The following is a 25345-nucleotide window of genomic DNA, read 5'->3' as shown; positions in this document are numbered from 1 at the left end:
GGTGATATTAACAGGCTTCTTATGGTTCTGAAAATTGAGATAGAAATGTTTCAAGTCATGAAAGTCAACATCAATAATCATCCATCTTGTGTAGATATGGAAGTCAGCCAATGTGGTTCTTGCTGAGGAGGCATGAAATATTTCTTTTGCATCAGAGCTATTGCTCTGGACACAAGTCATAATTTCTCAAACATAGATGAATGAAGTAAATATTACTAATACTTCCTTCTTTCTTTCTTTCTTTCTTTTTTTTTTTTTTTTTTTAATAAACTGAAAGCTCCCCCTTCTGGCACATTTCCTGAATTGAATGCAAGTTTCTACTTTTGTCAGCAAGACAAATTTCCTCCTTAGCTTTTTTTTTCAGATCCTTTCCACAAAGAATTCTTTAAAACAAGTATATGTATGATTTCTCAAGGATTTCCCATTTTCCCATCAAGCTTCAGGGTTTGATGTGAACTCACTTAACGTCAGAGGATAGCTTAAGTCTTCACCTGTAATTTTCAGCTGTCATTTTTCCAGGCAAAGATTTACTTGCTGCCTGCTTTGCTGCATATTATGCAGAATACAGAAAATAACTTGTTCAGCAATGTTGAGTGTTTTCATTTGTTTTCCTTCAAGACTTTCACTGCCATCTATTTTCAAAATGCTAGGAGTCACTGAGAATTCTGCAGCTTTTTTTCATACCAACATGCAGCCCTGCTCAGAGCAGACCCTTTCTGAGCCCCACAAATCTTCAAGCCAGAATAGGGGAAAAAAATCAACGAGAGAGCTGTTTAGAGCACAATTTTGGTAATCACTCCTGTCCCATTGGTGCTTTTATTTCAATTTTTTTTGGTTTTTTTTTGTAATCCTGTAAGTCAGCACAATCACTTCTGTGCTTCTTGATGAATTGATATGTTACTGATTTTCCTCAGTCATGTGCTTATATAAGGAATGGAGAAGGCTCTCCCAGCATCTGCAGCCACAGGACCCAGTAGTTCCCATAGATTCACACCATTTTATTACAGTCACTGGTGCCATCCCTCAGCTCCAAGCAGGCTGACACAGCAGTGAGACTAGTTAGGAAGCTTTCAGTGTATTTGCTGTCATAGGTACGATGATATCGTCTCTCTGCATCTTTAAGAACTGTTTGTGTGGAGGCAGGAATGAGTGCCTGTGTGCATATTGGGGCTGGTCCTTTGCACAGGCGTGCTTACCAGCCTCTTCGGTTGCATGTAAGGAAATAAACGTAGGAGAGTAAAAAAAAGAGAGTAAAATAGCATATTAATCTCAATTGAGTACTGGGTTGTAATAGTAAAACGAGAATGAATTAATTATGAGTTCATTTCTGGGTTTTTCCTGAATAAGGTAGTGATGTTTTCTTCTATGACAGTGATGCTACTTTCCTTTCTCATGTGGTTAAATAATAAGTAAGTGTGGTGGGTTTTAGTCATAAAATAGTGGTTATTTTAGAGTCCAGTATCCAAACAGTGATTTACAACGGCTACAGTGAATGAAATATGCCCATTAGATCTGTGCATTAGATTTGAAAGTGGGAGAATTGCTGGTCTGGCACCTTATGCCACTTTCCTGTTTCCTCTCCATGGTAACAAAGATCAGGACTGACCTACACAAACAAAACTGTTCACCCCAAATGTGCCATAGCTCCACAACTGAGGCAGTGATGCCAATTAGCCATCAGTGCAGTTTACAGCAAAGGTCTCTTACTATAAATGTTTAGATAAGAATACCAATTAAAGAATAATGCCACATGTAAGCTTGCCATTTGAAATCAAATAGGAACAATCACAAGGCAACAAATTGCATGTTCCTAATACATGTGGATATTGATTGTCCCCCTCTATTCTGCTCTTGTTGAGGCCCCATCTGAAATACTGTGTCCAAATGTGGAGCCCCCAGTACAGAAAAGACAGAGAGCTGTCGGAGAGGGTCCATAGGAGGGCCATGATGATGATCAGGGAACTGGAGCACCTCCCCTTTGAAGACAGACTGAGGGAGCTGGGCTCGTTCAGCCTGGAGCAAAGAAGGCTGTGGGATGACCTCATTGCAGCCTTTCAGTACCTAAAGGGAGCCTACAAACAGGAGGGGAATCAACTCTTTCAAAGGGTTGATAGCTGCAGGACAAAGGGAAATGGTTTTAAGTTGAGGGAGGAGAGATTTAGGTTGGATGTCAGGGGGAAGTTCTTTACTATGAGAGTGGTGAGGTGCTGGAACAGCTGCCCAGAGAGGCTGTGATGCCCCGTCCATCCCTGGAGGTGTTCAAGGCCAGGTTGGATGGGGCCCTGGGCAGCCTGGTCTGGTATTAAATGGGGAGGTTGGTGGCCCTGCATGTGGAGAGGGGTTGGAGATTCATGATCCTTGAGGTCCCTTCCAACCCTGGCCATTCTGTAGTTCTGTGATAGGTATGCATATGCACCTAGCTGTACTCCTATATTATGTATGTGTTTCCAGTTCTCCATTTCTTTGTAGAAATGTCTCAAAAGATGTTGTTCTTGTCATAATGAAGCAATGACAGTCCTCTGAGAACCATGCTGTGGTTTTGTTTAAGAAAAAACTGTGAACTTTTGAGTAGGCTGTCTATTCTAAAGAGAGTTAAATCAGTATAACTTTAACTACAGTAGAAGACTCACTAATACATAACTAATGTGGAAATAATTGCTCTAATGCTTGCATTTCTCTAAAAAGCATGTACTGAAAAACAGTACATTGTTGATTCAGTGATAGTTAAATCAGTTTCATATGCAAATGGAGGCACTGGACTACATCTGGATGCTGGTATTATTTAAATATTTTGTCTTTTAAGCTTAAGAAAATTGGAAATATCAACTAACAGTATCCAAGAGCAAAACAATATATTCTATCAACAGTGATTCTCTCCAAAGTCTTTATTGTCCACCATTTATTCGGTAGTCTCTAATGACAGAAGTATTGGCAATAGTAAATGCCAGGGCACTACTGGGAGTAAAGTGTAAAATAGTCGTTCCTGCATCTGATGTGCTGCATTGTTTTTCTTCCAGTAGGAATAAAAGGAAGCAATTCCTGTGCTCTCCTGATTGCCCCTGAGCTCTTATCTTCTTGATGTTAAGGGAACACAGAAACGGCTTAAATTGTCTTTATCCTTTTAATGTAGATTCAATTAATTGAGGTTAATGACTATGTGCTGGAACTTGGGGACTTGAGTTCATTTTTCAATGCAGTCTGTCCTGTGACACCAGCTGTATTTTTAGGGGGAGAAAAGAATATGGAAGAAATAAAAAGAAAAAGAAAATAAAGATCGTATTGTTGTGATTTAACTGAACATGATATACAAAGAAGCGGAGTTGTTGTCTTTCAAGCAGGAACAAAGCTGTCAGATGCATCTGCAGAAGTGCAATACACAGTTGACCAACCAGTTAAAAATGCTTTCATCACATCTGTTTTCTAAACCTTTACTCTTTAACTTAGTGTAATCAACACAGAGTCCTTGGGAGCAGTAAATTGTGGCCTGTTAGTACTTTGATGAATACTCAGCCAGTGATGTTTCTTCATTTTCCCTACATTAATATATCATGGCCAAAAGAGTGAACACGAAAGGAATTATTCCAGGAGGAGTGCAAAATTGCAAATTGCTGTCTAGTGAATATGGAAAATGATGCAATTGCACAATGCTTAATTTCGTATACCTTTAAAGTGTTACCTAGAAGACTGCAAAAAGATTAGTCAGAAGAGTACTTCTCTAACCCTTTCTTTTTTTCATTTCCATTCACAGGATTTTTGAGCACTGGGGACCAAGCAGCAAAAGGAAACTATGGCCTCCTTGATCTAATTCAAGCTTTGCGATGGACTAGTGAAAATATTGGGTTCTTTGGTGGTGACCCATTAAGAATAACTGTTTTTGGATCTGGTGCAGGCGGTTCATGCGTCAATCTGTTGACTTTATCCCATTATTCTGAAGGTAACCGTTGGAGCAATTCAACCAAAGGTATTATGCAGGTTGCAAATTTTGACAATTTTGGTGTCTGCATGCCACCACCATTAGTACTATGTGATGCTCTGTATATTCCCTTTGTTCTAGGAACAGTTGAGTTCAGCTCAGTATTAAGCAAACTTTCTAAAGGCTGTACTTAAACGCCTTCTCCCTCAGCTCTTCTGTGCATGTTTAAATTTTGGGTCACTTTCTTCTTTTTCCTATGGAGCTTTGTTGAAATGCTTTATAGCAGACTTCTGAACAGCATATGCTCAGTGTATCAGTTTTGTCTCTCTTCTTTCCTACCTAAGGGTGTCCTTTTTGGAAAGCCAGTCAGTCATGCTCACAGTAGATGAGGTCATCTATATTTAGACAATCATGAAAGGCAAGTTTAGTTTCTCATGAGGAGCAGAATTTAAGGAAAACTAAAAAGACACAGTTTCTCTTTTCAGGCTAACAACTAAAATACTTAAAACTATTATTTTGTGTGAAGGAGAAGAGTACCTAGTTCAGAAATCTTTGGTCTGAAACTGCATAAGCTTCTACTTGCCATCTTCTAATTAAAAAAAAGTGGTTGAATGTCTTGCATGCATGATCCAAAATTGTCAAAGCATCCAAGTTGCAAATGGATTTTCTTCTATATCCTTTCCTATTCCATAACTAACACCTTTTCTCTTTACTTGAGGCAGACAGCAGGAAATTAAAAACATGCTGTTTGAGGGGCCCCAGTTTTTTATTCCATAAGCTTAGTATTGAAGTTCCACGTGTTTTTTCTCATTTGCATGGCTATTGCTTATTGATCACATTACTTCTGTCTCGCTCTTTTCACAAATAAATCTGTATTGTTTACTTTTACAAAGGAAATCACACTGTCACTGGGCACACAATCCCACACTGGTTCATATTGTCGTATCTTCATGGAAGACTAATTGGCCAGTCATAAAACAATAATTCCACTCAGATTAAAATAGCTGTATTTAGCCAGCACTGTGATACAGAACCCACTGAGGTCAATGAAAGTGACAGATTCTTTAGATCAGGCCTTTAAACTATTTTAAAAGAGAGAAAGAAATGGATTCTTTTTACAAGAAGCATTACCCTGTAATCTGAAACCCTGCTTCATCTCTTTTTTTTTTTTTTTTTCCACCAGAACTCACAAGAAATAACTTTTGGTGTGGAGGATTTGGCTTAAAGTTGAATGTTTCTCTTCTTTCCTCTTACTTGATTTTAATCATAGAATCATAGAATATCCCAAGTTGGAAGAGACCCAAAAGGATGGTGGAGTCCAACTCCTGGATCCACACAGGACTACACAAAACCAGACCATAATACTAATCTAATTGATGCAATGTAGCATTCATGTGATATGCCACTATTTAAAATGTCTGGGCAGTCATGTCTTGCCTCCTATCAGGAAATTTTACTCTGTTGTATTCAACACACATCCAGAATTCTGCCAGGAGCAGAATTTCTGGGGGGATTCTGGTGCCATTATTTTCCAACATAAGAGTTCAAAGGATCTGGAAGGAGGGTTTAAGGATATGTATGTTGAATGAAGTTGTAAATGTCAGGGTTTCTTTTATAACAAAAGCAAAAAAAAACAAAAAACAAAAAAACTTTATTGAATTTTGGATTAAACAGTACATGCCACCCACATGTACTCATTATATTTCATTTGGAGATTTTCAGACTTCCCACTAGAAAATTACTAAAATAATTTGGTCAGCTTCAAATAAGAAAAGCTGTTTAAAATTTTTAAATATTTTGCAATATTCTAATATTATCCAAACAAATTTTATTGCAAATTGTTAACCAGTCTCTTTCATAAGATGCAAATTCAGTTGCTCTCTTTGCTCCATTTTCCTTTGGAAGGATCACTTGGTAGCGGAGAGGACGCATTCAGCCCCTTTTAGGATGGTGCTGTTCTGTGCTGCCCATCTGCCCATCAGAACAGCACTCATCTTTAGAAAGCGCTCTGAAAATGTAGATGAATAAATGCAAATTGCAAATTATTATTATTTATTTGGTGAGCTTTTGAACAGAAGTCACAAAGCGATATGGTCTGCTGAGCACTTAAATCTTCTTGCCCTCAGTTTGGAGCCCGTAAGCTATAATAATCATACACATTATCAGATAAAAATATATTTCTCCTTCCTGTGAGATACTGATCTGACAGAATGAAAATCGTTTTTCACAGCATTATTCATTTTTTACCAAGTAGATTGAGACGAGGAGTTTTTCCTTAAGAATTTTTCACCAGAAGGGAGGATGTTTGGTTTCAGTTCCCAGGAGAACTTTATGGCCAGAGGACTTGACCACTTTTACTTAATCCGGTGCTCAATGTTTATATTCACTTAGTGAGCCCTCATGTTTAAGGCAGCATTTTTTAATACGTAGCCTACTCTTTCTGTCCTTCTTCAGAGATATTTAATAAAGCAGTAAAAAGAGATTTATGCAATATGCAAAAAGAAAGATTATGAAGTATCATGAAATACATGTTTGTGAAAATTCAGTTTTGTCTTTTTGTTACATTTAATATAATGCCTGGATCCTCTGTGGTAATTCCTCTGACTTTGCACTGATTTACACTAGCTCAATATCTGACCTTGTAAACATGCAAATATATTTTTACTTGCTTTATAGCTCCAGCTCTTTCTGATTTTTTACTCTTTTCTTGCAAGGAAATAACATCTTGGATATGACTTCTCGTAAATTTAAGGAAAAGCTTGAGTTTACATATTTCAATCCCTACACCTATCTGATTTTAAGACTTGGATTTCACTTTAATACAGTCTAAAATGATTTGAAAATTCCTCATAAGCTTGTAAAATATTTCCTGATAGCAATTAATCCTTATTAACTTCTGAATGTGCAGAATCTGGTACTGAAATACAGTTTGTAAAGTTTGTAAAGACTGCATCTCTGACTTAATTAAGAGAATACAGAAGTATTTATTTTTTTTAATCAATAGAAATATGTTACCTATCAAGGTATATGACGTGTTTTGCATTATTGAAATCAAGTTCTGAAGTAAGCTGAGAACCTTAGCACTAGTTTCTTTTGTGGAAGTACCCAGCTCTTCATCAAACATGGGCCAGAATATAAATCCTGAGCAAAATTAAGTGAGGCCAGATGTCATTTCCTGTCAGTTCCTGACCAAAGTCAGTGGAATTACTCTGGGTACCTACAAACGTAAGTGAAACCTAATGTGACATATATGTCTTATATCAGTACGACTTACATTTGCAATGGACCATTTTGTATTACTTGTAGTGAGCTTTAAAAAGGTAGAATCCAGTGTAAAATACCTTCTGGTAGTAAGCACTAAAGACTTAATGAGATGAACTGGATGCACGTCCATGAAAATGAAGAACACACACACAAAAAACAACAGAAAGGCCACAAGCACCTACATATAATCTAAGTTTCTGTTGTACTAACATTAGAAATGAGAATTATAAGAGATCAATTTTTCTGTCTTATGTTATACTCAAAATTTCTTTCAGAAATGGAACTTTTCTTTCCAGAGGGAGTGAGAAAAAGCCCAAAATGAAAGGAATACATGAGATAGAGGAATAAGGTTGGAGTCTTCACCATCTTAAAGTAATTAGCAAAAAAATTAATTGATTTATTGACTACAAGAGGGGTGAGACTTCACTTCATAACACACTCAAAAATGCTTATGGAGAGGAGAGGAAAAGGTCAATTTAAAAACATTTTTTATTTCTATGAGTAGAATTCCTGATCCAGAATGCTAGTTAAATCTGCAGAAATTCAAATTAGTTGCACTGAAGTCCTTGGGATTTGTTACAAGTTTATATACAGAGCTGGTTCATGCTCTCTTCCCTAAATGAATACCTGAACATATGCTCATATCTCTGAATTACAAAGCTAGTGTAAAATATACATTTTTCATGTTTCATGTATGATCACTATAAACATTCATTAAAAAAACACTTTACAAGAAAGGAGCTTGACTCTCAGACACATGTAAATTTAATAGCTGCCTGGTACCTTCTCATCCATTGCTCCAAAACATTAACTTTTGCTATAATATACACTTCAATACACTGTACCTCTCAAACCAGGTTTAATCCCAAGGAGAAAGTAAAATAGCAGTATATTAGTTTTATTTAATACGTGATCATATACATGCATGCTGATGATAGCTTGAAGAGAATTCCTGGCTTTTTCCCTAGCCTATAATGTGCTTTAAAGGCAGGAGTTTCTTTCATGCTAATAGCATCACTGGACACAAGGTAATGCTACTTCTTTTTCTTTCTGAGTTCCTTTTGAAATTCTGATCTTCAGCTGGACTACACAAAGGTAGAATCATTTGCTTCAGTTTCTGCACATATTGAGTTGATTTTGTAGACATTACCTGTAGACTCAACGGCAGTCAGATCTCATCATCTTGTATATTTATCTATTACTGGGATTGTTTTTAAGTATTTTTTCTGTTACACTTTACTATTGTTTCAAAGAACTTCTTTGAATCTTTCAAGTATATAGCTGTTCCAAGGTCACTTCAGTAGTTTTAAACTATTTCTCCCCACAGGACTTTTTCAAAGAGCAATAGCTCAAAGTGGAACAGCACTGTCCAGCTGGGCGGTTAGTTTTCAGCCTGCAAAATATGCCAGGATGCTGGCTACAAAAGTTGGTTGCAACATGTCGGACACTGTAGAACTGGTAGAATGTCTACAGAAGAAGCCTTATAGAGAACTCGTTGACCAGGACATTCAACCAGCTAGATACCATATAGCCTTTGGACCAGTAATTGATGGCGATGTGATACCCGATGATCCTCAGATATTGATGGAACAAGGAGAATTCCTCAATTACGACATCATGCTGGGAGTTAATCAAGGCGAAGGGTTAAAATTTGTTGAAAACATTGTGGATAGTGAAGATGGCATCTCAGCTAGCGATTTTGACTTTGCAGTTTCTAATTTTGTCGATAACTTGTACGGATACCCTGAAGGCAAAGATATATTGAGGGAAACTATTAAATTTATGTACACCGACTGGGCAGATCGACACAATCCTGAGACCAGAAGGAAAACACTGCTGGCTTTGTTTACTGATCACCAATGGGTTGCACCGGCAGTGGCCACAGCAGATCTTCACTCGAATTTTGGATCGCCTACATACTTCTATGCCTTTTACCATCATTGCCAGACAGATCAGGTACCTGCGTGGGCAGATGCAGCCCATGGAGATGAGGTTCCTTACGTACTGGGAATCCCCATGATTGGTCCTACTGAATTATTTCCTTGTAATTTCTCCAAAAATGATGTCATGCTAAGTGCAGTAGTGATGACATACTGGACAAACTTCGCAAAAACTGGGTGAGTACCAGATAATGAACTATTTTAAATACAAACACTGCATGTAAGTAAGCAGCGCTTTCTCTTGAATATCTCCCTTGGAAATATTCACAGATGAATAAGAAATTATGAATTGAGTTGCATAGCTGTGTAATGTCATTGAGTTCACTTACACGTTCTGGCAAAAGGAGGGAAAAATATTTTTGTGAGTAATCTGATGAAGATATTTTAAACACCACATAGGCAAAAATCATTTAAGGGCTCCCTAGAAAAATAATAGAGTGTTTAACATATGCAGGTAGTTAAAAATGTTTTACATTAATGCATCTAACAACTTGAGAGGTTTTGACATTTTCACAAATCCTGCTTTTAGTTGTATCTCAAAATGCTACTCCACCTTTGTCCATTGGAGTCTAAGTCAGTATGTGTTACACTGAGTTACGCCCTGCTGTGGTCTTTTCACCTTTAGAAGACCACAGATACTGTGTGTGAACTGAAACACTGTGCTTCAGGTTACTAAAATGAAAATAGAAAAAGCTTAATAGCCTCTCACACTGGCTTCTTGTAGGCATTTGCCCACATCACAACACTGCTGGCAGTTTTTCCTCAGCAGTATAAGATTTGTGTGAGTGATAACTATCATTTTGTAGAAATAGAGAAGTGATGAATTCTATGTAACAAAAGATTCTATGTGGTTCATTTGCTTAATACTGTACCTAACTGAGATTAGTAAAACCTCTCCTTTTAAGAAATAATATGCTGCTCTGTCCAAAGGCAGACTTGAATGTTAAGTATAAAATACTAATTTTATGTTTCCTTTTGAAATACTGTATAAAATTTGAGATTTTCTTTTTTAGTGACCCAAATCAGCCCGTGCCACAAGATACAAAATTCATCCATACAAAACCAAATCGTTTTGAAGAAGTAGCATGGACCAGATATTCTCAGAAAGACCAACTATATCTTCACATTGGATTAAAACCACGAGTTAAAGAACATTATAGGGCCAATAAAGTGAACCTTTGGTTGGAACTGGTACCTCATCTGCACAATCTTAACGACATTTCACAGTATACCTCTACCACAACTAAAGTGCCATCAACAGATAATACTTTCAGACCAACAAGGAAAAATTCAGTTTCTGTTACTTCAGCCTTTCCTACAGCCAAACAAGATGATCCCAAACAGCAACCAAGCCCATTTTCAGTGGATCAAAGAGATTATTCAACAGAATTGAGCGTTACTATTGCAGTTGGTGCATCTTTACTCTTCCTGAACATTTTGGCCTTTGCAGCACTGTACTACAAAAAGGACAAGCGGAGACATGATGTTCATAGGAGATGTAGCCCACAACGTACTACTACCAATGATCTCACCCATGCACAAGAAGAGGAGATAATGTCCCTCCAAATGAAGCACACTGACTTGGATCATGAATGTGAGTCCATCCATCCACATGAGGTGGTTCTCAGGACCGCCTGTCCCCCGGACTACACGCTAGCTATGAGAAGGTCTCCTGATGATATTCCCTTAATGACGCCCAACACCATCACAATGATTCCCAACACTATACCAGGGATTCAGCCCTTACACACATTCAATACATTTACCGGAGGACAGAACAATACTCTGCCCCATCCTCATCCCCACCCCCATTCACACTCGACAACCAGGGTATAGCCAGACAAGATGAAACAAACTTTATTTTTTGATGGATTACAGTAGGTGGTATTACTGAAGATTACTTGGCTTTCAACCTACAAGACTCTTACTATTTAAATATGGAGGAATATTATGTGAATATACATATCAAGAACTTTTGGGGTTTTGAAAAAAAAAATGAATTGTACATATATCAAATGAACTTAAGAAACAAAAACAAACAAAAAACCACCCAACTGTTGGCAGTTGCTTGAAACAGTTGTCCTGAATGATACTTTTTCATTCACATTCAAGTATTAATTTTCTGAAGATTTAAGTTACATAATGGAATTAGGCATGTGCAACACAAACAGGAAAGAACAAAGACTGAAAATTTTAAAAACCTATAAATATGCACAAGGGACACACTAATGGAATGTCAGATAACTTTCACCAATTTTTATTTGGACCTGTTTTATTGTGTAGACCATATTTACATATTTGAATAAGTACACAAAGCACCAATGCTGTTAAGGCCTTAGGAAGGGGCTCATGCTGAGATCTGCCAGTCAGACAAAGAAGTTTTACAGCCTGGCAGGTACAAGATTATCACTTAAGTGCTGTCAGTATAAAAGTTGTGGGAATAAAAGAAACTGGTTATTTTTAGCACGATGTGCATGATAATTTATATGCTTGGTGGCTGTGCTGCTGATTAAGCCGTAATTAAAATTCTTCTCATCCCATTGGAGTTTTAATAGAAGCTTTCTCCATCAATTGGCACAACCTAAGGAAGTTTTTTAAAGGGGCAAAAGTAATTACAGTGAAATATTTCATAGTAATTTCAGTAAAAGAAGGAATTGCAACAGTTCTAAGAGGTATTTTTGGAATTCTAGGTATGCGGTGGTGAAAACTCACTGATTTGAATCCCAGAAAAAAATCTATTTTATTAATGTTGTCTTCCCTTTCCACCTAAATAGTGTCTAACATTAACATAATTGTAACTCTAATGGAAACTCCTGTGGTAAAGGATTTATAATTTTCTGTGACTTAATTACAATATATTTAGTTCAAATTGGTGAGGTAAAGTGTGTCCAAAGATTGAATTGCAATGATGTTTTGCGGTATAAAACTCCCCAATATCACCACTCTGATTACATCTCTCAGTTTATGGTTTGAACTCATGTTGCATGTTACAGAGTTTACTTACGATACTTTAATATAAAGTTAATTCCCTTTTTGCTATACATTAGCCATTTAAATGAATTCTGTAGATCAGAAGAAGGGGGTATGTAAGGACGGGGAGAGCGCCAAAACCTGGAAATTTTAACATCTGAACAGTACATATGTTTGTGTGATTCAAAATGAGTGTTCTAAAATCAAAAGAAATTTTTCATTCCCTGTTGCTTTCCAGTAATTATATACCACAGTCCTTTCAAAATGTTTGTATATGTAATCAGATGTACATTTATATAAAAGAAATAATTGAGATGGACTTAAGAGCACATCCCTGATAAATACTTTCTCTCTTACCTGTACTATATTTCTATTAGACTAAAGTTATGTGATTTTTTTTTACATTTTTTCAAATTACTAGCAATTTTGATAGTTTGTAAGATAATGCGAAGAACTTTCTCTGACAAACTAACTGCAGTAACAGAAACATTTCTTTTCAGTTACTCTTTTTCAAGAATGAAAGCTTATTACACAAAAAAAAATAATAAATTGTATACTACTTGATGGAAAATTACTTTGTACTTCTTGGCCATATTACTGGTCACTGAGTGAAATAAAGATAATCTGGATAACGAATATTATTCCAATGCTAAGAGACCTGATCTTTGCTCATTAAAGAGCTAAAATGTTTATTGCTGTTTTGTCATTTTTTAATGAAGTAATGGTAACTGTCTCGAATAAAGAGTAATATCTTAAGACCAGTCTGGTTTTTGAAGACATGAACATGCCTTCTGCAATTAATAGAACTGCATACTTTTAGGCCAGTCCCAGCTACTATCATATCTTCCAAAAGTACCGACTTTATGTTACAGTGTTACACAGAAATCTCTCCTGTCATTTTCAGAAAAAAAGTTCAAAATATAAATACAAAAATGAAGACCAAAAAAGAAAGCCAGTGAACAGGCCTAATGGTAATAAATTTGCAGAAGTCCACAGCAGAGAAAAATCACCTTGGTTTTATTCGGATGCGTTAACGTTTATGGAACAGCCGCTAGGAAGTTCAAAGCACGTTTGCTAACATCAAGCACAGACATTAAAACTGAAGCTGTAATCAAAACAAAATGCTGTGATTTCAGTCATTTTATTTAGCTTAAAAAGCCCACAGTTGAAATCCATGCATTCAATGAGTGCATCTCTCAGTCCTCAGTGTTAAAAATTAAGATCTTTTGGTAGAAGCAAAAACAATGTTGTCTTCAAAATCCAGGGCGGTCTGTGTGCAATTTCTGCCTGATGTGGTTGTGCTTTTAGACTGTGACCTGCCAATGTAAACCAATAAAAAAATTGTCTGCCATCTGATAATTATTGTTTGATAGGAAGATTGTATTTTGCTATGTTGATGAACAAAACAACAACAACAAAAAAACACAAAAAATATTGATGGCCATAAAACAAGATATTAATGAAATATGATTTTATGTGCTTTTCTTAACTTTATCAAAACCAAAATAACTTTCTACTATAGTTTATTTGTGGCCATATATATATATATCTATATATACAGTATCTGGTAATTGTTTACTTTTATTAGTTACAAAATAAATGATTTAGGTAAACCAAGCATGACACTACACTTTATTTTTGTCAGCCAACAGTATTGAAAATGTGAAAGATGAAGGCAACGATACACATTTTGTAAGTCCTGCTTGAAAATAAGTTCACATAGGATGCAGATACTGTGAATGATATTTTAATGGCTACTTCACATCACAGCAGCTGGTCTTCCAAAAGGGAGGTGGTTTCCCACATCTTAAGATGACATTAAGAAAGACCAAGAGATGTTTTAAGAGCTGAAGCATAATAAAAATAGAGGGAACGGTTTGGGAATATCGTCGTTACGCTTCATGGAATGTAAGTTTGTTCTTTTTAAAATATTCATCTGTTTGATTTGTTTCCACCATAACCTCCAAGAAAACAAAATCAAGTGTGATATTTAATTTCTTGTATCATCCTTGGACCACGTTTCCAATAAAATGAAGATCTTAGTCAATCTTTGGAAATTCAGTAAAAATATAAAAAGCCTGCATTTACTGCTTTCACACTTTTTGTAAATATGTTTGCAGACCTTTGGAAGGAAATGTATTCTACCACTTTGAGAAAAAAATAACAATGGAATCATTGTCTCATTTACCTATTAAAATTACAGGCGATATAATGTGCTGTGCTACATTTCTAGGAGAAATAAAGCAGATAAAAATGCACTTTGCTCAATGGTATCTTAGTTGGTTCTATGTGGTATTCTGCACCCACAGAAGAGCCGTAGGGCATGGGTGAACTACCTGAATGTAATGTTCCCTAGGAAGAGGTACTTCTTTCTGTTATCTGCACTAAGTATGGCCTCCTATGTTACAGAACTGCAATTACCAGATGTTTTGGTTATTGAAACGTGCCGAAAACTGGAAAAATAGAGGTCTAACTTGTAAACATGTTGCAGCCTTAGAGACACCACTGCACAGAAATACTGGGATTTCTGTTGCCGTCTTCACTAAGAGCTGATAAATGAATTCCTAAGAAGCTGCCAAACATCATGGCATTCCTTTGATGTTTGGAAGTTGTTTTGTTGGTTTAAAATATTGGCTTTTGATCCCCCTTTTTTTTCCTACTAGTGGATTGTTGCCAACCATCACTCTTTAGTAAAAGCAAACGTTAGATAATTTAATTATTGTTGTGAAAGTGTGCAGCCAAATAAATGAAATGAAAGGGAAATTCCCTGCAAAGGTTTTGCTATTTTTCATTCAAAGCCTTTGTTAGAATATCTGTTGAGGGAGTTCTGCTCTTTTTCTCGGTCTATAAGCTGAGGGACATTCTCTAAGTAACATCAGAAATCTCTTCTTCCATGTGAAATAATAACACTATAAGATTAAGACGTCCTTTTGAGGTCTCCCAATAAATCTAAACAATTTGAAACACGGTTTTACTTCAGAGTTCCAATTCAGTTTAAGTCTGGTACATTCACACGTGTGTACGCAGACCAAAAATGAGCAGCATTTGATGAGGCCTTCAAGAGGCACAGCAGTGAGTTCACCTTCAGTTCTGCACAAAGCGCCTTTCCTTTTAGGATCTCTTAATGCCATCGTAGAATTGATTTCTTAGTTATAGATTCAGTAAAAACTTAACTTTGTGAAATAGGAAATTGTTAGAAAAAGGTAATGAACTTAAAACTGTCTGGTGGAAAATGTTTAGGTAAAAAAATATTAAGAATCACCTAAAAAGAGTAGATTTTATGTGCAACCTGACTTCATTTCTTTTTGTTAATATTATGATTCTCAGTAATTCATATATATATGAAACTATCATTGCTTTAATAAGCTTTATTTTCTAAAAGGAAATTAAATATTGTATGGCTAGTAAATTGTGGATTAAAGCCAACTCTGAGCTTAATTTCCCTCACTATTGGGATGAATGGCAAATAGAAGAGCAAGAAATTTGTGCAAATCTTAAATGCTGTGCTTTATTTTTTTCATTTGAAGATAAGAGTAACATCAGAGCAGTTAAAGCAGTGTATTTGTTTGTCACAGTGTATTTGCTTGTATACGTATATGAATCTCTCTTTCCATGTGCTTACCCACAGGCAGCACCCCAGCCAATAGAGGAGCTTTCTAGAGACAGAACCAGACAGGAAACGTTACACTTTTTCATCACGCAGATTCAGTTCAAAGGTAGATATGGAGGTAACACTACTGCCTCGTTCTGCATTCTGAAATATTACTGACCAGATGCTTAGCTGATTACATTTATTTTATTGCCAGCTGAATTAGTATTTATCATAGTACCAATGAAATCAGTGAAACCCTGCCAGTTTATACCAGTTATAGACCTGCTCCTGGACCCTTAATGTTCATCATGACTCATCTCACCTTCCTCTTTTGCACATCTTCTCACACACACGAACATGCACTCGTAGAAATTAATACAAGCATAGCTGCCTGATTTATAATCACCATCTGGCACTAAAAATGTGCTTTAAAGTGGGTTGATAGTTAGTTGAGTAGAAGTCCAATATTCAGGAAAAAAAAGAGCCTTCTACGCTTAAAAACTCCTGCTGATTACATTGGTGCAAAGAAAAGGTCTGTAGCACATTTTGTAACATTAACACACAGTAACAAATTTTATGCTGAGAACTTTTAAATAATGAACATTCAGCCCTGTGTCTGATCCTCAGATCTATATGTTGATCTGTATGTCAAAAAATCAATGGCACGTTACAGCAGTTGTAACTCTAATCTCTGTGCTTTTCTCTGCCTGATCAGTAGGGAAACAGGCACACAACTGAGCCACAAGTGTGCTGGAAATTCAGGCCAGAAACAGTTGGATTTTCTCTGTCACCTGAATTTTCCCATCTCAGTGTTAGCAACTCCAGGCATTCAACATTTATGAGATTCACTTTAGAATGGTGTGATTTAAATAATAAATGTGGAGTTCTTAAGTCTGTATGGTTTGACTCTTAGTATTGAGATTTTCAGCCACAGAGCTGTAAAAGTAACATTTTCTAAAGTGGTAGTTGACAATACTGGCAACTGGAGTTAATAGTAATGCTATGGCTAAATTAACAAAAGGTTTGTGAAAGCTGAGCTCTGTGAGTCGAGTTATTCATCTCTCTGTACCTCTGCAAAAAGGAGTGCGAATGATTGGGCATTCACATTTAGCCACCAAATACTGAGCAGTTGTTTCCAAAATGATAAGTCACCATAGCATTGCAAGGCCAAACCTTAGCTGATGTTCTAAGGTCTGACACTATCTTTCAGTGAGTCTTAAAATGTTGCTTGTGGCCAAATGGCTCTGGTATGAAAGACAGAAATCTTGAGGCTGCAGATCAGCCATTGGCCGTGCCTGGTACAAAATACTTGATATAAAATTTCCCTGGAAGAAAAAGAGAGGTGGGGCAGAACTAATCTTCTGGCAGGAAGCAGTTTGGGAGAGTGAATGTATAAGATGCCTATTTCATCCATTAATTTGTAGAAACATCTAAGATAGAAACATACAGTAATTAAAATTATATGAAAGGTTCTAAAAGTAATACGCGGTTCATTTGTCTCCGAATATATTTTCAGAAGTCATGCAATATTTTAATGATTGATAATTGTGGTGTGGTTGCAGTGTTGTTTTTCTGCCTTTCATAAGATTAATACTGTGTAATGGTGACATTTGGCTAAGCAGATAAATCCATTTACACACAGGTAAGTCTAGAGCAATGTCAATGAAATGGAAACTTGAATCTTCTCAAAAAGAGGTAAGTAATATCCAAAACCAACTACTCTTGGACGGTTAGTGGCTGTTCTTATGTTAAACTCTGTACTGATTTTTTTCTTTAGCATTCATCAATTTGCCCTAAATATACTTTTTTCTTCCCAGTAAGTGAAGTAAGTATACCATGATACTTCTTCATAGAAGACGAAGATAATATGAGCCATTGTTTTCTTCTCACGAATCGTGGCTTCAGTGGCCAAGATCCAAAAAAGTGATACAAGGAAAATAGCAAGACTTTCTTTTTAATTTGCTATTTTATTCTTCTTCTGTAGGTGTATTCTAGTATCTTAATTGTTTCAAGGCTCACAAATATATATATATATATATATATGCTATAATACGTATGTATATTATACTATATTTGTACTATACATATATATATACACTATGTATTTGATAGATAGATAGATAGATAGATAGATAGATAGATAGATAGATAGATAGACAGATAGACAGACAGACAGGAAAATATACAACCATAGCTGCCACAGCCAGAAGCCTTGTTGGGAATTTTCTTCTTTCCTTGTCCAGGAAGAAAGGATATAGTTAAGTCCATAAAAGGAGAATTCTCCAGAAACATCTAAAAAATGCTTGCAAATTCTGCTCTGTTTGACAGGAGAAAGAATATAATATTGTCAAATTTAATATAATATTGGTAATGTTTGCATATTTGGCATTCCATTAACTATGCTCTAAAAAACATGTGATCTTTTTTCACAAATACAGTATATCTTAAACCTAAAAGGGCTACCTAGTTATTAGAGCTTTGATTGTGTGGTAATAGTGCCTGTGACTTTCCCTTTATCCTACACTTCTCTTGGTTACACATTACAACTCAGTTCAGGGATATTTTTGTTTTACTCTGCTATTTTGAGTGCTTCAGTTTTAATTTTCTCATTCATTTGTCATTTATGCAAGAGGTACATTATCCAAATCCTTTCAGTTATGATTTGTTTTCATTTTTTTCCTTACTTTCTTTTTTAAAAATGTCTGTGATAAGCACAGTTTTATTCTTCTTGGTGCCCATTCTTATCATTCTAACTACTGTCTCACACAAATGCAAATATTTCAAATATTTTAAATGTCTCCTCAGAGTAGAATTTTGGTTTATCTTGGTTTTGTCATAGTTGCGTATCCACGCTTGTTCATAGATAATCTCCTGTCTGTGAATGTAGTGTTTGGGCATAAACACTTCTCAGAACAGTTCTGGAGAATGAAACTCCTCTATTGGCTTATGAAATTCCAGCCATGGAAGTTGTGATATTCTGGATGGTGCTGGAGATCAGTCTGCTGTAGTATCTCTGGTGACTAACATGGCCAAGGCCAGCTGCTCATGAGTAGGAAGAGCTCCCTCAGATGACAATAGGCAAGTTCCAGGAAGTTCACACCATCGCTGAATTATCCTCATGCATATGCCAGATGGTAATTTGTCCTTTGAAAGTTGCTGGAGGTACAATTTCACAGACAAAAGCAAACCAAGACCTGAGGCAAGCATATGCCTCCAGGAATAAGTAGTGACTTGTAATGTCTGCTGTTCGTTAAAGGGTTTATAGCTCGTGGCCATGCTTCAGACAAGTGTTGATGTATTTTCACTAGCTGTGCAGACATTAAGACCTCTGTTCTGAAGCAGGGTTTGTCACTGTGCCCACGATGGTGCCACTGAGCCAAGATCACACTGACCCCACTGCAGTAAACAGCAAATTTTCCTCTGACTGCACCTGAGAAAGATGTGCTCCTTCCATTGTGGGAGGGAATGAGCTACAGATGTGAAACATCAAACTTAATCTGATTTTTTTAAAAAACTATTTATTTATTTACTTGTTTGTTTGTTTGTTTTTAAAGCACAGAAGGAGGTTTTATAGTTTGGATTCTGGTGTGGGAGGTGTTTTTGATGTAGATTTTTGGCTGGATGTAGAAGATTATCAGGATTAAATTCTTCTTCCCTAGATTTAACTACCGACATCAAGTGCTTTAGGGAAGCTGATTTGACCTTACGTGAAGTTAATTAGAGGAAGAATTTTAGTACTGGGTAAATCATACTCTACAGGTGTATGTAGGGGAAACCAAAAGTAGCTGAACTAAATGCAATCTTTTCTTTCCTTCGGGTGTGTTTAACTATGAGACCCTGCAATCTTGTTAGCAGATAAAGAGCTCTCTCCTATTTTTTCAATGTATACATATGTGATTTATATATATACATATATATAGTTGTATAGATCAGAATAATAGCTTTTCATACCCGCTGTTTATTTTATTACTACAGTGCTTATGGCTGAGAGAAGCAGTGATAAGAATGAAATAGCAAAGGCTCTGAAGCAGCATGAAGCGATGAACAGTCCTCACTTTGAAAACCTTATAGTGAAGAAGCTGTCCAATGGTAAGCATAGTTACAACCAGAGCTGCTTGCCTGTGGCATTTGTAGCACAGAAGGCATTTCAGATCAGATTCTGCCTTGAGATGGGTAGGCGAGATGAAGATTCTTGTCTTATTTCTTCCACTTCTCTAAATAGCTCTAGGATTAGACCAAGCTTAATAGCTGAGACACTGATATACAGTTTACAGGAATTGTTAGTTCCATGGTATTTTATTCAATGCCATGTTACTTGGTGGGCAGTAAGATCACTCAGTGGTGAGTTAGCAAAATAGAACTGAAGAAGAACAGAGAAATGCCACAGGAAGGTGGGCAAAGAGAGGGAAAGAAAATTGATGCTCAGCCCATAAGAGGTTAATTTTGGGGATCAAAGCATTACTGAGCAGCCTGGCACAGCAGTAGAAATGAAGTTGTCATTAAACTTTGTGAGGCTGATTTTCACTAATTTGGGCTTTTTTGATCTGCTAGACTAATGGTTCTTCTCTCAAGATAGCATGGGTTTAGCTGCATTTAACATGCCTTATCTACGCCTATCCAAAAACACTTCTTTTGCTTCAGTGGTGCTGTTTTTTTATGTGGTAGGGATTCCCCTTCTTGTTTGAGTGTGTTTGTAGACTTCATGTCTTTGCCTAAGGTCTATAAGAGGCTGTAGGAACAGAAAGAGAGTTTATAAGTGAAAAGGATACAGCTTGTAGTTTCAAAAACTGACCAAAAGCTGCGAGGTTTGATTAATTGTAAGCAGCGCAAAAAGATATTTGTCAGCTTAGCAGCCTCTGGTTATAATGTCACAGCGGCACTTTCTTAACCTGTGTTGAACACGAGGATGTAGAGCAGACAGATCAATGTCAAGCACTTGAAGAGCTTGAGTACTGAATATGAGTATATTGAGTGAGTATTTTTAAACTTGCGTGTGGTTTCTGACATCGGTTTGGTGAGCACCTAAGACTGTAAATTAAATCTTGGTAAAATCTTAGAAAAACAGACATTTTCATATTTTCATATTCATATATTTGTTGGCTTGCTGCTGACCATTGCTTACAGATATTACAGCAGAACTGCTGTGGTTTTGCTGCACACTTGGTGACAATGGCTGGAGTACTCAGGTGCTCACTGCTGAAGTAGTGCAGCTGATTCCTCAGCCTCATCTTTCCTGTGGTCTGTGATCAGTCCATAACCCCTAGGTAGATGCTGAGCTCGTCTCCTGAATGTTCATTCTGGGTTTGTGGTCTGTATGGTCAGAGCCTTTACGTGGGCAGAGAAAAATGATTCTATTATTAAGAGCTGAACTTGGAATTTGCAAATGACAAAATGTTGGCATCAACGAGTAATAGGAAAGGAAGAACAGCAATAAAATGTTGAGTCCTGTAATCCACACAGCCTGAGATGCCTGCTCACAGGATATGGCCTCCAGCATCTACACGCTCTTCCAGTTGGAACGTGGACGAGTAGTAACCTCACAGTTGCTTTGAGTTAAATTAGCAGTAACATCTCTGCAGCACCATGGTCCATCTGAGGTGGGCAGGGATGGGGAAGGGGCAGAGTACCCCACTCTTCATTGTCATTTTTCCTTCTGTGCAGGATGGAGCAGAGACAGAATGGCACAAACTCATTTCACCTGTAGCAGTGATCCCTCTTGCTTTCCTTTGAGAGGTTTGTAGCTTGTGCCCAATTAGACAAGAGTTAAAATCTGCAATTAAAAACACTAACATTTTAGTTTAGAAAGTGGAGGCAGACTGGAATAATCCAGAGCAGACAGCAGGGTCAACGGCAGACATGGTCTGTAAATTGACTCTGTCTGGTGTGAGCAAACTAGGTAACTGCTGATTAGGCAGGTCTTGTGATGTGCCTTTTGTGAAAACAAATTCAGGCTGTAGCCTTCCGCACACAGTACAGCTGATGATGAGTTGCTGGTTAAAGGTCTGAGAAAGCAGCTTTCAGATGCTGGGCTTGTCAGAAAAAAAAAAAAAAAGAAAAAAAAAAAAAGCAGGAGGAGACATTAGTAATGAAAACAAACGTACATAAAGAGCTGGATGGGTAACACGAGTGCAGAGGTCAACAGCATGATGTGCCCTGAAGTGTGTGGCAGGAAACTGTGTAAAGTTAAAGCTGACCTGGGACACTGGAATAGCTTCCATGTGTTTATTACTTGCTGTGCTCGGATCTTCGTAGGGCAGACATTATCGGTTGTGCTTTTCTTCCCCCGTGCAGGGTGTCGCAGTTTTAAGTTGCTTCCTATCTCTGGAGAAAGCTTGTAAAATTGCAGTGCAGGTACAGGTGTTGGCTTTGGTGGGGGAGGCTGAAGTGTTTCAACGTGTGCCATCACCAGCCAGCCAGGTCAGCAGCAGGGTGGTGGTGGTGGGGGCTGGAGCTGTTCAGGGTGAGTGACTGCAGAACCTTTTCCTTTCACTCAGCACAAAGGTGGCTTTTGGCAGCTCTTAATGAATCCCTTCTCTTCTAAATGAGTAGCAGGAAAGAGAGCCTTCACATTGCTGTTGACAACAGTTTTTTCATGGGTGTTGTGAAGAAGTCTCATATCACAGAATGGCTTGGGCATGGTTGTGCCCTCCAGGCCCCATCCAAGCACCTCCAGGGATGGGGCACCCACAGCTATCTGGGCACCTGTGCTTTTTCATCAGGTCTCATTTCTATCTGTCTCATATTCACAATTCACAAATCTGCTGAGAATTTCTAAGCCATCTTATGGATTTGCAGACTTTAAATAATTTTCTGTCTGGGAGATTGGGCTTGAATAATAGAAGGAAATAAAAGGGAAGGAACTTGTTGTTTTAATTCTTGTGAGTGTGAGATTTCAGTCTAGCATTAGGAATAATTCTGATTGTTTTTGTAATCACAGTGTACTCAAAGACAAGTAATTACAAATTTTACAAAAACAAACAAAAAACCCAGGAACTCAAGGCAAATTATTATAATTATTAATTGACTTACTCTACAAAAGGCAGCTGCTGTAACTTTATGTGCATGTCCAGTATCAGCTGCTTATCTATTAAGCTTTGGAAAACCAGCTCTGACAACTTCAAGAAATACAGAAGCATGGCAAAAAGTGGCATTGATGTTTCAGTAAGTGACATTCTCTCTGAGCCAGCAGGAACAAAATGCTGTGGAAGCATTGGAGGCCCTAGGAGGCACCACTTCTAAATAAGGCCAAGAGCCAAGACTCAACATCTCATGAAAAGTGAGAGGTTCTCCAGTGCACAGATCATAAATATGTATATTTGCTTATAGACTGCACAGAGCCCTAACTAGCAGTGGAGAAAGACATCAGCATTTTTTTCTCTTTGCAGTACATGTGAGCTTAATAAATGCTATTGGGTATTTCTGCAATGGTAGCTCTAAACAAAGTACTTTGGATCTCTTAAATAGGAGTCCTGTTGTAGCATCGGACCTTCCTGCAGAGAAGTTCTCTGCACACTGTTGCTCCGGTTGAGTGTAAGGCTTGTATTTTTTTTATCATCCTGTACCAGGAAGTCATGGATGTTGCCACCATTGTGGTTAAGCCTCTAACCAAGATGTCACTTCTGGCAGTCTGGGTGTCTTGCTACCAACCACTGGATTCTGAAAAGGAGTTCATGTTCAGATTTAGACAAGGAGGAATCATAGACTGGAATTAAAACTGCATTTCCCATTTGGCTTTGTTCTGATCCACGACTGTTCTCACAGTACAGTTAAAAATAAAATGACCTCTTTCTTTTTCTAGCTGCTGTCAAAATTGTCATTCCTCACCAGATGCCCTAACTTCCCACTGCTCCCTGCTGGTACTGCTGCCCCTGTTGTCTCTTTGTCCAAAGAGTTTCTGAACAAGAGACAAGCTTTTATGGAGCCTGGCAAAGCTTCAGAAGGGAAAAGGAAAAATCAATACTGCTTCAAAGCCAAGTCTTTGCTTCAGTGAATATGACATTTGCCCTTTCTTCACTAGGGGGAAAAACAACAAGGGCACTTAGACCGGCAATGGAAATAGAATGAACAACAGAGAGACCTTCCAGGTTTGACATGTAAAGGGAAATAACTTTGTAGTTATTGTCCCTATTTGGTGACATCAAAAACAGGTGTAGAGTGTAAGGCGGTGCAGGCTGAGAATGAAGTGGAAAGTAACACAAAGTCAAAGAGAAGAGTTGAAGGAATTTGGAACAAGTGATAATGGACTTGGCTGAAAAGATGGAGAATGAAAGACACTGTGCAAAGGTGAAGTCCATTGTTGTACAATCAAATTAACTATTAAATGTCAGCTGCAAAGGTGCACCGTAACATTAAAAGGACCTTCCAGTAAGTTTTACACCATTTTGACAGCTTTACAGCTACTGAAAATGTCCATAGAGCCTCACAGTTTGCTAATGAATGGCCTCTCCATAAGGATGAAGCAGTTCAGAAACTTTGAAAGAGAAACTGGAAATACCAATTAAAGAAAGGGATGCTTCTGCAAAATCAAAACAAATTTGAAGAACACTCACTTATATTTTTGGAGGATTAACAAATAATTAAACTAAATATAAGCCTTAGAAGTCTGCTCCAATTCTTTTCCATATCCAGGTTTTCATTCGTTTCATTCTAGAGCTGGTTATGACTCCCTGATTCCATTCTATTTTGACTATGCCACTCCTGAGCTAGTTTTCCAAGTTGTGTTGTTTTGATGTTTCTAATTTGTGTCATTCACATGGAATTTTATGGACCTGTTTGCTTTTGAAATAAGATCCATCATTTAAATGTTGTGTCATTGTTCAAAAATAGTTTTTTCCTTATGTGGAGCTGTGCCTTCAGCTGCTACCAGCAGTGGTTAATTTGCAGCACCTAAATTCCCTGCTGAGTGGGTCAGCTGCTGCTGTTGCAGTCAGGTAACAGAGCAGGCGTCATCCTTGGTGAATCAAATAGCATGACTTCTGAGGAGCATAGGTGTAGTGCAGCAGGACAGTCATGTACTCATACTCTGACCCCTGTACTGGTGCTGGGCGAGAGTTCTGCAGCTACAAGAATCAATAAAAATGTATTGATTTCTCTGTACTGTCATAAAGCTTGTCTGCTCTCATCTCCAGTTTGCAAGCAGAAAAAGAAGACTGTAAAACTACAGTTGTCTTAGGCTTTCTCTCACCTCCCCCATTCCATGCTCATCACTCCGGAGACCAAGATCTGTTTCTGACATGCTGCCCCAGCTGCTCTATCAGCATCCTACTCTTTTAACACTTTGTGTTGGAAAAATAGCTGGTTTTGAAACTAAGTAAGTGCAGAGGGATTGCCTTGGAGACTAAAGGTGAGTGATTCTCTGGAGCTTAACACATCCCAGTGCATGCACAAAAGGGTAGCCAAGGACAAATAATGTGATGAGGAGTTCATTGTCTCTGTAGCTATTGCAGGTCTGCATAAAGTTTCTTTTCTAGGCCTTTTCAGATCCCTTTGAAACTGATGTTTTCTGTTCTAGGAGGAATAGTGGGTAGCGATCGTTGATATGAAGAATGTAGGAATGTCCTCCACTGCTGGTAAATAATACTTAACTTCACAGCAACTGTCACCTAAAACCATACCTGTCAAAAGGCAGCTGTGCAGATAATGTGCAACTAGTGTTCATGCAGATTA

At 37.5% G+C, this 25345-nt stretch overlaps 1 protein-coding gene across 7 annotated transcripts in view; it reads left to right on the top strand.

Moving 5' to 3' along the window:
* Positions 1-14185, top strand: part of NLGN1 (neuroligin 1) — a 394877-nt gene extending 380692 nt beyond the window's left edge. For 5 of the 7 annotated variants that reach the window (XM_052685910.1, XM_052685911.1, XM_052685909.1 and 2 more), the window contains 3 exons: positions 3749-3961; positions 8505-9294; positions 10131-14185. In XM_052685910.1, the coding sequence (XP_052541870.1) occupies positions 3749-3961; positions 8505-9294; positions 10131-10953 (1826 nt within the window). In that variant the 3' untranslated portion in view covers positions 10954-14185. The remainder of the gene's footprint in view (positions 1-3748; positions 3962-8504; positions 9295-10130) is intronic. The other 2 variants (XM_052685914.1, XM_052685912.1) reach the window with 1 other exon arrangement.
* The last annotated feature ends 11160 nt before the right edge of the window (positions 14186-25345 follow it).

This window comes from Tympanuchus pallidicinctus, unplaced genomic scaffold, assembly GCF_026119805.1.
Source record: "Tympanuchus pallidicinctus isolate F22 unplaced genomic scaffold, pur_lepc_1.0 scaffold22, whole genome shotgun sequence".
Lineage (NCBI taxonomy): Eukaryota > Metazoa > Chordata > Aves > Galliformes > Phasianidae > Tympanuchus > Tympanuchus pallidicinctus.
This window is presented reverse-complemented; position numbering and strand designations above follow the sequence as displayed.